Source organism: Pagrus major, chromosome 7 (assembly GCF_040436345.1).
Source record: "Pagrus major chromosome 7, Pma_NU_1.0".
NCBI lineage: Eukaryota > Metazoa > Chordata > Actinopteri > Spariformes > Sparidae > Pagrus > Pagrus major.
The window spans coordinates 10,613,858-10,627,771 of record NC_133221.1 but is presented as its reverse complement, the minus strand read 5'-3'; the positions used below and the strand labels follow the sequence as shown (position 1 = coordinate 10,627,771).

The 13,914-nt window shown below is 40.7% G+C and overlaps 1 protein-coding gene across 1 annotated transcript; it reads left to right on the top strand.

Moving 5' to 3' along the window:
• The first annotated feature begins 2,666 nt into the window (after positions 1–2,666).
• Positions 2,667–13,539, top strand: LOC140999119 (interleukin-17 receptor E). Its single transcript, XM_073469382.1, has 17 exons — positions 2,667–2,987; positions 4,409–4,424; positions 4,544–4,651; positions 4,736–4,824; positions 4,920–5,012; positions 5,097–5,199; positions 6,575–6,723; positions 6,819–6,887; positions 6,977–7,043; positions 8,400–8,581; positions 8,677–8,724; positions 8,816–8,861; positions 9,143–9,294; positions 9,390–9,458; positions 9,547–9,598; positions 10,366–10,473; positions 10,713–13,539. Exons 1-17 carry the CDS (start codon positions 2,901–2,903, stop codon positions 11,615–11,617), a joined length of 2,343 nt encoding a protein of 780 aa, XP_073325483.1. The 5' UTR covers positions 2,667–2,900; the 3' UTR covers positions 11,618–13,539.
• The last annotated feature ends 375 nt before the right edge of the window (positions 13,540–13,914 follow it).

Genomic DNA, 13,914 nt, shown 5'->3' with positions numbered 1-13,914 from the left:
TACAGTGCAGATCAGCTTGGCCAAAACCGAAAGCAAAAGGAAACTGAAGAAAAATGAAAAATAACCACAGAACTCACAAATTAAAGGAAAATAAACTAGAGGTAGTGTACAAGGAATAAACACTGCACCCAGTAGAGATGCACTGAGACAGCTAGAGACCAGATATGACCGGATTTAGTCAGCCCAAACAGAAAGAAAGAAACACAATATTTTCTGTTATTTACCTAATTTATGTGTTCCTGTTTCGTTTCATTTCATCTCACTGTGAGTCTTAAATGCGCTCTGTCTTGCTTTCTAAGGCCTTTCTGCTCTCCTCTGCTGCCTGTCTGTGTGTTTCATCATGGGAGTTGGCCGGGACAAGAATGTTTCTCAAGTCATGGGTTATGAATGCAAAATGTCAACACGGAGGCTCCGTTGTCTGAACCAGGGCAGCCAATGCTCAACTGCAGTGCATTAGAAAGACTCCTTTTTTTGTATACCGGTTACCAGTATACACTGTGCAAATGCTTATTAAGGGGAACTGGAATCTGTGCACCTCTAGATAGTGATTTATCCATTACCGATAAACAACTTTTAACAGTTGAAAAACATGATCTCAAACTGCTCCCGATCCTCCCCCTCATCCAAACCACACCTGGGTCCAAACATGGACCCTAAATAAGAAGGAAGGGTCAGAGATTCTTACTTTGGTGCCAGATTGTGGTGTCAGCTGTATTGAAGTCGTTGGGAGATGCACTAAAACCCAACATATCTACGTTGTATGACTCCTGACGAAGAAATGCATGCAAAATGATAGAACAACTGATTTTTTTCTTTTTCCAAATTACTGACAGGGCTGATAATATAGTGACCAAACGAGCTACATGAACACATAGGTGTGATGTCTCATTATTATGCCTGTCCAGAATATCACAAATTTACATCAATATCTTGGCATTTTTAAGGGGTAACCACACATATTACTGCCATTTTAATGACATTTCCCAAAGGTCAGCTGCCTGTTTACGTCATTAATTGCTATAAGAGCTCATTTGCCTGTGATGACAAATATATCTCAACAACTGATGTGAATTTCCTCTCACCGAACCAGATATTTTTTAAATCATTTTCTCCTTAAAAAGATCCCCCACCCAGCTGGAACGCCTGCGCGTCTCTTCTGAGCAGAGGCGCCTTCACAGACACTCAGAGTGTGAGTGGAAACTACTGATAAGCATCAGCAGCAGCTCAGGAGGCGACCTCATGGTGTTGTGGAAACCCATTTGGTTTGTTTTAAGCTGTTTTTTGGATTTCCGTTCTGACTGTAACACCTACACCTACTGTAACCTGCTGCAGCACACACAGAGATGTTTTAGTGATAAAACAGTCCCCGGATATTTTGAGAAAAAGTCAAAGATCACTTACATATAGTAATACATAGAAAATGCCTCTACATATGCTAAAAGCAATGCTGAATTTTCAAAAGAAATATTCATATAAAATAGAAGAAGCAGTAAAATGTAATCAAAAGAGGTGTGTCTTACTTGTCCCATTTAGTTATAAGATCAGGCATTAGTTTGGAGTCACTGGGTCACATGACATGGAAGCTACTGAAAAGAAATGATGAATTTTCATAATAATTATTCATATAAAACAGAAGAAGCAGTAAAATCCAATAAAAAGAGGTGCGTCTTATTTGTCCCATTTAGTAATACAATTCGGCATTGGTTTGGAGTCACTGGGTAACATGACATGGAAGCTATTGAGAAGAAATGCTGAATTTTCATAATAATTATTCATATAAAACAGAAGAAGCAGTAAAATCCAATAAAAAGAGGTGCGTCTTATTTATCCCATTTAGTAATACAATTCGGCATTGGTTTGGAGTCACTGGGTCTCATGACATGGAAGCTATTGAAAAGAAATGATGAATTTTCATAATAATTATTCATATAAAACAGAAGAAGCAGTAAAATCCAATAAAAAGAGGTGCGTCTTATTTGTCCCATTTAGTAATACAATTCGGCATTGGTTTGGAGTCACTGGGTCACATGACATGGAAGCTATTGAAAAGAAATGCTGAATTTTCATTATAATTATTCATATAAAATATCAGAAGCAGTAAAATCAAATAAAGTGAGGTGCGTCCTATGTGGCCTGTGTAGTGATACAATTCGGCATTAGTTTGGAGTCAGCGTGACATTGAAGCTATTGAAAGAAAAAAAAAGCCATTGCAAAATAAATACATAACACATGAAATGAAATCAGTTTAGTCTGTCCCATATCCAACTTAAAACTAACTTCACCTCGGTAAAACACCCTTAAACTCGACTTTGTAGGTGTAAGTGACTGAAAGAGAGAGAGACTGAAGACCTTTAGGGCTCCTCACCATCATTTCCTGGTTCATCCATATATCAAGCACACTGTATGAGCCAAGGGGGCTTCCGAGCACCACAGCAATCGTCCCTGGGGGAGTGTGACTTTGTCTTTGACTGGGCGTCGACCCTGAAGAGGCCTCAGGAGTGTAGATACTGGGTTTGGATCCGGAGTTGTCGGTCCTCCTCCTCTGCTGCTGCTCTCAGACTGTGACGTAACAGGCGGAGCTGGCTGCGATTAGTCATTCAACATATATTTTTTTTTTTTTAGAAACGCCCGCACGTTTTAGTCATCTGGCAAGACCTGTGAACCTCAGACAGCAAGGGGTAGCTGATAGAGCCAGAAGACGTGAGGGGCTCCTCCGGGGATCACTCTCTCTCTCTCTCTCTCTGATAGAACAGCTGAGCACACAGGATTTATTGCACACGTTTTCTCTCTTTTCAGCAGAAATCAACGACATGGACCAGTGACATAACTATGGTCTCCCGAGGAAACACAATCCTGGCTTCTAATTTTGCGTAAAACGTCCTCATATTACTGTTTTTTAGATGTTTACCAGGCGCATTGGCATCACGGGCGCGTTTGTTGCCCTCGTGATGTCTCCTCTGCTGCTGGAAGGTGCCACAACATGTAAGGTGAGTTAACACACATGTATGTTTGTATGTTTGTATGGGAACTTACTGTATATTGATAAGATCACATTTTCATACACCCCAAACTACTTTAATCAGTAGTGGAGAGTAACTAGTACTGCAAAGTATTATCTATAGGCTACTCTCCATTATTGTACTTTTTACTCTGCTTCGTCTATTTGATAACTTCAGTTACTTTGCAGTTTCACATTATTAACACCAAATATAATCAACTAATAAATGATGATTATTATTATAGTCCAAGCTGCCTTGTGGTATATAGAGTCATTAAAAGTAGCTCTGCATCTTCAAAGTGATAAACACATGAATGCATCTATAGTTACACCGATCAGGCATAACATTATGACCACCTGCCTAATATTGTGAAGGTTCAGTTAGTGTTGTTGTGATGAGGGGGTGTACTTGGTCCACAACAGTGTTTGGACGGGTGGTGCGTGTCAAGTGGCATTCACATGAATGCCAGCACCCAAGGTTTCCCAGCAGAACATTGCATTGTGATGAGATGATCAATGTTATTCACATCACCTGTCAGTGGTTTTAATGTTGTGGCTGATAGGTGTACATTTATCACTATATGTATAATTACTCAGTTCTTTTACTAAAGTAAAAGTAGCATTACTTTAGCACAGTGTTGTTTAAAGTACAACAAAGTAAATATATCATGTCAAAATATTACTAGTAAAAGTGCGAGGTGTATCATGAAAAGTATCACAAAGTATCTGATATTAAATGTACCTAAGTATAAAAAGTACAAATAAAGCTAAACTTGACATATACTTACATGTATGTATTTAACGTTTTTTGGAATCAGTGTTTCATTTTTTGTTTTTTTCCCCAAATGGCCAATAAGATGAATAGAAATACAAAGTAGCAGAAACTGTTAATACCTTACTGTACTTAGTTGCTCTCCACCAGTGATGGAATGAAACCAAGTACGTATACTCAAGTACTGTACTTAGTTACAATTTTGAGGTATTTCCCTTTTCTGCTACTTTACACTTCCATTCCATAACTGTTAGAAAAATATTGTACTTTTTACTCCACTTCATTTATTTGACAACTTGAGTTACTAGTTACTTGAGGCAAACTAGAACATTTTTTAAATGAACTTCCGATTCCGATAATCAGAAAAAAGCTGAATATTGGATGCAACAATCATCCAGGCTGATAATAAATTGACCCATAGTATACACTTTATATGCATGTATTATTTACTTTTACTTGTAGTTGTGATACTTAAGTATATTTAATATCAGACACCTTAAGACTTTTACTCAAGTTCTAGTACTAAGGTCATATGTATGAGAAGCTGCCTAGTGTGCAAGCTTGTATGTCCAGTATGGTGGACAAATCCATGTGCTTTTTTCTAAACTTACGTCATCTTTCTCTTGTCCTTACTTTAGATGACAAATCAACAAGGTATGTTTTCTCATTAATGTCTCACCACATTATAGACACCAGCATCATTTCAGGGACCACATGTGAAAGTTACATGTGTCACTCGCTCTACTAATGCTCCCCTGTGTCTGTGTGGTCAGGGTTCGTTGAGGGAAGCTGCCCTGTGAAACTGACCTCAGTGCCTTCCCACGAGCCTGGGAAGTCATACACTGAATGTGTCACTGTCCATGTTTGGTTGAAAGCTGATGGTACAGAGTCAAATCATATCAACCATTCAGTGTACAGCTTTCACTGTCTCATTTTGACCAAACTATCACACTGCTTTCTTCCAGACTTCTGTAAGACCCCGAGGATTGAAATTCTCTCCCCAATCACAGGGACCTTTAGGCCGACCATGAAGCCAAAGATGAAAAAAGAAAAGGTTGCTCTCTTTGCGCTTTCCCCCAAACTTTGTCATACAGTTCATATCAGTTCAACGGTATGGTTTCATCTCTCTCTCTATTCTCTCTTTCTTAGCGTAACAATGAAAGAAAAAGAGGTGTAACTCGAGTCGAATGTGAGAGAGGCGCCACGGAGCTGTTGCCAAATAGCAGCGCCAGTTTGGGCCTGGTAGGACAAATTTTTCCTCTTTTAGGCTCTAACATATTGTATGTGGTTTTGTGGAGGTAATTCATTTTATTTTTTTTCCTCCAGTGGGAACTGAAACTTGATTGCATCAAGGCTGATGCAAAGAGTGTTGTGTCTGTTGCTTATAACAGTACATCAAGGAACTGCAGTGTCAGTTACACCGTGCCAGGTAGGATGTTTAGGTTTAACCTCTTTGATTTCTTCTTTCCTTTCTGCTACAATTCAAATCTCCTTTTGCTTTTTTCATACATTCTAGCTCAGGCAGTGTAAGAGTCTGGTGTACAGTAATATATCCTGACTCAGATGGGTGGCAAATTGACTTCACTAAAAAATAAATGACTTGAGATCATACTTGCCAACCAAGACCTCCAGTTTTCATTGCCCTCTCACGGTTTCCCCCTGGGGTCACAATTCTCCTGTACTTCCCCTGATTCATGACAAATCTTCACACCTATTTTCTCCCTTTTAGTCATCACAATTTGTTTCTGGCTCTATAGGCGTGTGTTTTAGTGTACTGCGTCGCCTGATCCTCCTCAGTGAGTGACAGAGATTGAAATACTGAGGCCAATTTCAGACATCCCGGAAAGAAGAATTCTCATGGAAAGTTTTAAAGGAAAGGGGCTGCGGCTATTTTTCCGTCGATCATGTGGGTCACGCTGACGTCAATCATTGAGGGCTGATGACGCTGTGGCGTGCGCAGACTCTCTAAGGCGCAGAGGCGAAAAAACTGATAAATGAATGAAAACTGATGAATATTAGTTTATGCCAGAGATTCTTTCAACTTTCAACCAGAGGGGTGCATTATTCTGCAATTTCTGCTGAACCTGAAGTAAAATCAAAAGTATTCAGCGTTTAAAAAAAAAGCTGGTGCAGTGAAGTCATTGTTTTTTGTTATTTTAATTTGTTTAAAGTCCCCAGAATGCAGGAAAACAAAGTCTCTGACACTCAAATTGTTTTGGGTAAGGACCCCCTTTAAGTTTAGCAAGTATGCTTGAGACTCGACTTGGACTTGGACGTTAAAGACTCATGGCTTTTCACTTAACTTTGGATGTGCCTGCCATCTTGCGATTGGACCACACCAGCCTTGACACCTTTCAACATGTTCACGTTCCGACCCAGTACTCAGCACTCATTACTACATCATTACATTAGCACTCAATACTCATGGGTCGGGCCACACCCATCTTTGAACGCGGTCTTCATCTTGATCTCAACTACACACCTGCGAAGTTTCATGAGTGTATCTCACACAATTGTGATGCTTTCATGGACATATAAACACCTGCCGAAGTCCCCAAAACTGCTTCTGCATTAGTTCCAGCAGCAGAATGTGTCACACGGACCACGAGGTTGAAATGACTACAAGCCGACGCTGTCATGGTCGGTAAACATTCAGTCATCACCCATGCCCTGTGAATGGGGGTGTTGTTACCCTGGAAACAAACACTCAGATTGCCTCTCTCATCTTCTCAACTCACTGTGTGCTTTGACCTGTTATGCCATGATGTTCATATCCTGTTTTTCTGCGTGCCTGTGTGACTCAGATCCTGTACCAGATTTTGAACTGTCTGTGAATGGGTCGTCGAAATCCATCACTGTCACGGTGGAGCCTGGAGACAAAGTCTACACCAGATGGTGTTACCGAAAAAGTTCAGGTCACTGCATGGTCGGGGCGATTTCCCCCCAAATTACTGTAAGTGTCAGCGGCACATTTATCTGCGTATTTGTTTTTACATGCTAAAAAAAAAAGTAAGCTTCACTGTTTTTTTTGTTTTTTGTTCTGTTCAGATTGATCCATCTCGGTCTCGATCAGCTCTTCTTAACATCCCCTACCTGCTGCCCTGCGTCTGCGTGCAGGTACTCGCAGCACCAAATCATTTTCGAATGAATGACTGTTGAATCAATCTGTTTTTCATCGTCTGTACATGTCTTGTCTTTGTTGACAGGCATATTACACCCTTGTGGATTCCTGTCGACGTAAAAAGTGCCCATTTGAGAATCAAAGCCTCGCAGGTGAGTCAGTCATGTCAGAGTCTGATTGAAAGTGAAAACATCTTGTAGGGAATTTTGGGTATCTGCTATTAATAACAACTCAGAAATAAAATACCCCTCCCCCTCACCTGCTGGGTGTTGTCCTACCAGAGACTATATTTTAGCTCCTGTTACAGTTCATAACACTCATTCACTGTTTTTCAGTTATTTATTTGTATTTTTTTTAATGGATAATCTAATTTAGGATTCTGCAACTCACAAAGTGTTCCACATTTGAGGCAGGCAGGAAACAGGAAATGAGCAGAAAGCGAACTTCATCACATTGACCTACGCCTTGACTCATGTGCATTTTTATTGTGACCCATTTAGTTGTTTTTTTTTTCAGCTTTGGGGGGGAAATGTGGTGTGTTATAATGCACCCAACATGCACTGCTGGTTACAGGGTTCACTGTATATCAACAGTTTATAAGGCGTAAACTAGGGCACAAAGTGTAGCTGCTTTTTCCATTGCTGCATTTTCAACCAGACATAAGGAAGCGAGCCAAAGAAAGGTGCTAGATGAGGGAAAGTTCGAAATAAATAAAGGCAAAGATTTATTTCTGTTCTGTGACGTTTCATTAGGAGCACAAATGTTCCGTCAGTTTTTGTGGAGAATTATATTCTGAGAAAATCATTCAAGTTTGAGGATTGCTACTTTTTCAGTTCACCAAAATTATAAAAAGACGTCATTACCTCATATTATCTAGCCATACAGATAGTTTTCGTTTGCCTACAGCTCTGAAAAATGACATCTGAAAAACCTCTGTATGTAACCTCTGAAAATGTTTTTTTTTTTTTATTCCAGTAAGGTGTCACACATTTAAGGAAACTCTGGGAATACTATTTTTTCTCTTTCTTGTGAAGAGTTAGATAAGAAGATCAAAATCATTTTGTATCTGTATGGTTACCTCAGGGCCACAGCCTGCAGTCAGAAAGTTAGGCTATAGACTGCAAACGGGGGAACACAGTGAGCCTTGCTCTGTCCAAAGGTAACAAAATCAGCCTACCAGCAACTCTAAATATCACTGATTAACGTGTCATATCTTGTTTGTCTAATCTGAACAAAAACTAAAGTGTGTAAAAAATTACAAGTTATGGCTTTACAGCGGTTGAGTGCTGGGAGTGTTTTCTTATCCTGGAGTAGTGGATTCCTGGACGGGGCGTAAAACTGTCCCAAAGAACAAGGTTAACTGATGGACCCATTTAGGGTTTATATGCTAAGCTAAGCTAACAGTCACCTGATAAGTTTACAATTATTATACCGTGTATTTGCTTATCTATGGTATTGAATTCTACCATATTAGTGTAATAATATTTCAAGTTTATTTCACTCCGCAGATGTCAGAGATGTTTGGGCCTCATCCAAAGTCACACTGTTTGAGTCGTGCTTCAAATTACAGTCACCGTGTCCAGCCAGCGACCTAAAGATCTCTGCCTCCCTCTGCTGGAAGCAACACGAACACCTCTGCATACCCGTACTCAACTCCACACTGAAGGAGGAGGAAGGTGGACAAGACTTCGTAAGTTTGGCAGGACTGCTGGTCGTGTCACTTAAAAATTCCTGATTTAAAAATAAATAAATCTTTCTCAAACTCCCACTTTGTCTCCTAAACAGATATATAAGACAGCCGCAGTGGACAGACACCCTCGGATGTGTGTGCAGGTGAGAAAAAGCCGATGTGCTTTCATTGAAAAGTGTCCAGTTGTCTACCCTTTCATTCACTGATTCTCATACTTGTGTTTCATTTTTGTAGTTTTCCCTACAAGGCAGCCATAATATCTCCTGCCCCTTCCTGGCTGGTGAGTCACACGCACTGTACATTTTAAAAGTTGACTTTAAACCATTTATTTAACTATTTATTACCAAATAAAGTAGACTATTAAATTCAAGTTGTATGAGCTAAAAACTTTAACACATAAAATTATTAGTCAATTTAACTTTGTCATTTTGAGGTAATCAGTTTCCTCGATTTTTTTAAGTAAAGTCACTTTGTCATATTTTACAGTGCAGGAAAAAAAGAGTTTATTTTGCTTATTGCTGTGACCAGTCTGAATTTGACTCCCTCTCTTGTCCTGCACAGATATGTCCTCATGGGAGGTGTATATGGCACCGGGCAGGCAGAGCGTGTTTTTGTATCTCACCTCTTCTGTTCCAGCAACGTTCTCAGCTCAGCTCTGTGTTCCTAATGAGAGGGGATGTACACCCATGGGGCAGGTCCACTCGGTAATAATGGTAAGCATGTGTTTTTGAGAAAAAGAAAAAAAAGCTGAAGAGAGAAGCGTGGTGTAATCTGAGCAAATATGTGACTCCTCTTATCTATTTTACAGGACGGGAACACGACTGAGAGAAGGATAAATGTGCCTTTATACTCTGTTGCTGAGAGGCCCTGTGTGCAGGTAAAGGCCGTAACTATGTGCAGGACTGAGAAAGGCGTCTCTGTTCACTTTCTCTCTCCTCTTACTTTTTCAACCTGTTTTTCTGCAGGTGTGGCAGTCAGATCCTGCTCTTCATGGTAGAAGAATTCTGTGCCCGGACTGTGAGTGTGTCAGGTTTAGTCATTTCCTGTTTTATTTAGTAGGCTGTCATGTTTTACCTTTCACTCCCCATCTTTGTCTTTTTCCTGCCTGTTTTCTGTGTACACCTGTGTCTTGTTCTGGTACTTTTCCACAAGGGAGGCATGCTTGATAAAAAAAAAAACAACAACAAAAAAAAACTAGAACCTCCGACAACCACGCAGAAACATTCTCGCTGCACCTGATTGGACAAACTCCCACTCGTGGGCCATGTGGTCCAGGATTTCAAAACGGAACAACATGGCGGGCTCGCTTGGAAACTTTCTCTCACATTACAGAAATGACTCTGCGAAATGCATAAGCCATGCAGTTGCAGAATCTGCCTTCAGTTTAACTCGACAGTGTTTAGTTTTTATAGTGTTTGAGGAGTTTCCAGAGGCAGCACATCGCGTCAGATGCCCCTGATTTGCATTAAGAAGCCATAATTCAACTTTATGCAAATGAGGAGCGACATCCCGTCTGTTCTCGGTTTCCGCATTGCTCCTTGTGTGTCCTCTGTGTTCCTGCTTTGTTTAATGGGGCTTTTTGGTTTGTCCTAAGATTTTTATTAGATTTTATTAGATTTTATCCTTTTAGATTTATTCTATTTTTGATAACTTCAACAGAGTGTACTCAAGAGACACACACAAGCCCAAATGTACAAACACATGCATCGGTTCATGGATGAATGCATAAAACACGAGTCCTACAAAGTAAAATAGACATGATGCCTTTTCTTGTGTTTCTACAGACACCCACAACAGATGTGGCATGTACGCTGTGGCAGCTTTGATATTTGTGTTTTTTGCTGCATTTCTGGGAATTTTCTTTCACCGTCTCACCAAAAGTGGAACTGCAGGTTAGTTGAGTTGCATCATTTAAGACTGATTCAAGGTTCATTTCACTTTTATAATCATTGTTCTTTGAGTGATTGCATGTTTCCATCTTTGTATTGTAAATCATTTAAAATCCACTGTCGTATTGCCTGAATTTATTTGGTTGATTTCAACTGTGCTCAATCTTCTAGGAACAATTCAAATTTTGCCAACAAATGATAAATACTGTCTTTTCTCCCTCCCATCTTCCCCATATCACTAGGTTGGCTCTGTATCCAGAAGCCAGTGTTGCTGGTGTGCTCATCAGAGCAGTCAGCCCACGTCTCTGCTGTGTGTGCTTTAGCCTCAATCCTGCAGGGGGAGCTAAGTGCCACAGTGCACCTGGCGTTATGGGCCCTAAGTTCACAAACGCAGACCGGGGCCGGGACAGGTGTGGCTGATCTGGGTCCACTTCCCTGGCTGTACGGGCGGTGGGAAGCCGTGCGTAAGGCACAAGGAAAAGTGTTGATTGTTTGGAGTCCTGAAGCCAAAAAGAGCTATGAGACGTGGAGGGAAGAGAGGGTAAACATGGGTAAGAATGAGAGAGATTGCAGCAAAGCCGAGGTGGGGAACCATTTAAAGCTAAATGAAAGAAAATGCAAAAAAGAGAAAACTGCAGGAGATTGTGTTAAATTATGTGATGATAAAGACTGGTACACCCAGAAGGAGCCCTCTACAGTGATAGCACCAGTGTTTACAGCTGCTCTGGCCTGCCTAGAGGGAGCGCTGCAGGGGTGCAAAGGTCAAGGAGTGGCCCTTGTCTACTTCCAGGGCCGGTGCCACAGCAGGGACATCCCAAAGGCCTTCAGAGGTGTTCCTCGGTACTGCTTACCGCAGGATTTAGGTGGTTTAATACAGGAGCTGGGAGGGATGAGAAGACAGACACAAACTGGTAAATTCAGCTGGCAATGCTGGCCCAGACTCATGTCTAAAGTACTGTCAGTATGGTTAGCACGGCAGCTAGCCCAAAGACTACAAACACTGCTGCCTCAGATGCAAGGAAAGCAAATGGAAGGGCCGGGTGTCACGTCAACACCGAAAATGATGTCAGAAAAGACGCAGAGCAGGCTCAGGTTGCCAGCGGCGAGGCCAGGGACTGTACAAGAGCACGAGCCTCTCCACGGCTAGAGAGCAGAGATGCTCTGATCTCAGGTTTCACATGTCTGTAGAGGACAGGCCTTTTGTCCGGCCTGAAACAGGATCTGCACCCAAGACACATGAGCTGGCGTCTCAATGTGAGCACCTCAGCGCCGATCACCTCAGCGCCGATCACTCCGTAACTGTTTATTAACCTGACACCATCTGGTCAAAAGTGCCACCGCTTATTTTGCATATTAAGAAGAGAAATTCTCTGAACTCTCTGTTGCTTTTGGTTTCTAACAGAGGCTCTTTATGTTGACTTTCATGACTGAAGCCATAGTGGACACCTGTCTTATCTCTGTACATGTTATAGCCACTATGAAAATCTGTTTGCAAATTATACCTCACTTTCTTTATGAGTGCATTTCATGTTTGAAATGCTGTGTGCACAGGTGACAACTGTAGAAATTTGCATAGGATTTTCTAAACATGGATTAGTAGGTGAAAAGAGAAAGTGACTTGTACTGAAGTGTCGTTGACTATTTGGCAGTTTGTTTGACATATCGTATTACATACAGACTGAGTTTGTCTGCAGCCCTATTAGCAAATATTTGCACACATGCTACCTCTTACAAACAAGGTAAAAGTCAGTGAAGTTTATTTTTTGCCTCATGTTTAAAGGTTCACAAGGCTAACAGTTCACCAAAAAATGAAAATTCAGTCATTATGTACTCACTCGCAATGTCAATACAAAGTTGGTTGAGGTTTTATAGTCCACAACACATTTCTGGAGCTTCACAGCAAAACAGTGTTTTGGGGACTTGTTTTGAAACACACAAAAACAACGGAAAATAAACATAAAATGGCTCTATACAATTTTTCTGGCATAAACCAAGTCTCTGGAAGCTCCATGATCCTTAATTGATTTTAAAAGACATTATTTACACCCTTTTCAAAGCCAAAATCCTCACAGAAGTTGTTAAGCTAAAAGGATTAGCACGCACACTGTCTGAAGTCTAAAGGATGTAAATAACGTCTTTTCAAATCAATTTGGGATCTTAGATCTGGATCTGGATTACCCCGGATGTGTTATGATGGGCTGGTAGTTGAAAAGGAATTTATTTTACACAACAGGTGGATACGGCTGAATGAATGAACAAGCTCCGGCTTGTATGAAAAACTTCCCTGGTGGTAAGGGGAGATGGCACACAGTGGCACACAGTGGCACTCGTGGACGGCTCAGGAAGGCGTCTCTTGAGTAGACAGGTGAACAGAGGTGCTGGAGGCTGGTGGTAGGTGGAGGGGAGTAGTTCCGGGGAAATCCAGACTCAGTAGGAAAGGAGTGAAAAAACAAGGTTAGCTCGAAAAAACAAGGTTAGCTCGTGATCAAAATTCATCTACGTTCTCTCACTAGAAATAAGGCTCTAAAATATGTCGACCATGTACCACTTGGTAACTGGTAAATCAACTGGCAGCGGGCAAGGTGAAGACCAGGGCTTTTCAGCACGCGCTGATTGCCAACATGCTGCAGGTGTGTGAGAGTCCGCAACGCCGATGACAGGGAAAACCCCTCCCAGCCTCTGTAAAAAAAAAAAACAACACCACGCAATGTGCACACTATGTTTTGCGGATGTTTTTCCCATTTTAAAACATGTCCCCATCTATTTCAGTTGTTTAGGAAAATTCTGCAACGCTGTTTTGCTGTGAAGCTCCAGAAATGTTTTGTTGAGTACAAAACTTCACAGGACTTTCCATCAACATGAGGGTGAATAGATGATGACTGAATTTTCATTTTTGGGTGAACTTATCCTTTAATTGCCCCTTGATGAAGTATTTGCTCAATGTCACTTAACTGTATATTATATCAACTGTATATTAACTGTATATCAGCCTAACACTGTTGGCATTATAACATTTTATATTAAAAAACAATGCTTTTAATAAAAAAGATTCATGTATAATTACTGTAATATGACAAGAAACTCCTTTTAAATGACTGAAATTAGTTTATTTAGGCATTCACAATCTATTTCAAAAGATTTATTTCTTTTGTTAAACCTGTATTGTCGTGACAAGAGTCTAGAGAGACAGACCTGCTCGACAGGATTGATGGAGGTAAACTGATACTGAAACGTTTGAACCCCTATCACTGCCAACACATACAGTTCAGGTTCATGTCTCATGTCTGATGTCTGGAGAGTAACCAAAACAGATATCATGTCAGATAAGTTAATGCAAGAGTAGCCACATGATGGGAAAAAGCATATATTATACCACAAAGACAACATCATTTGTAATTTAATTACAATACAAAATACGAAAAGTTGATCCCCTACAAAGATTAC

Coding starts and splice junctions, on each gene's coding strand:
- LOC140999119 (XM_073469382.1), top strand. CDS start 2,901: ATGTTTACCAGGCGCATTGGCATCACGGGCGCGTTTGTTGCCCTCGTG. Junction 4,825..4,919: donor CAAAGATGAAAAAAGAAAAG/GTTGCTCTCTTT, acceptor TCTCTTTCTTAG/CGTAACAATGAAAGAAAAAG. Junction 6,724..6,818: donor CGATTTCCCCCCAAATTACT/GTAAGTGTCAGC, acceptor TGTTCTGTTCAG/ATTGATCCATCTCGGTCTCG.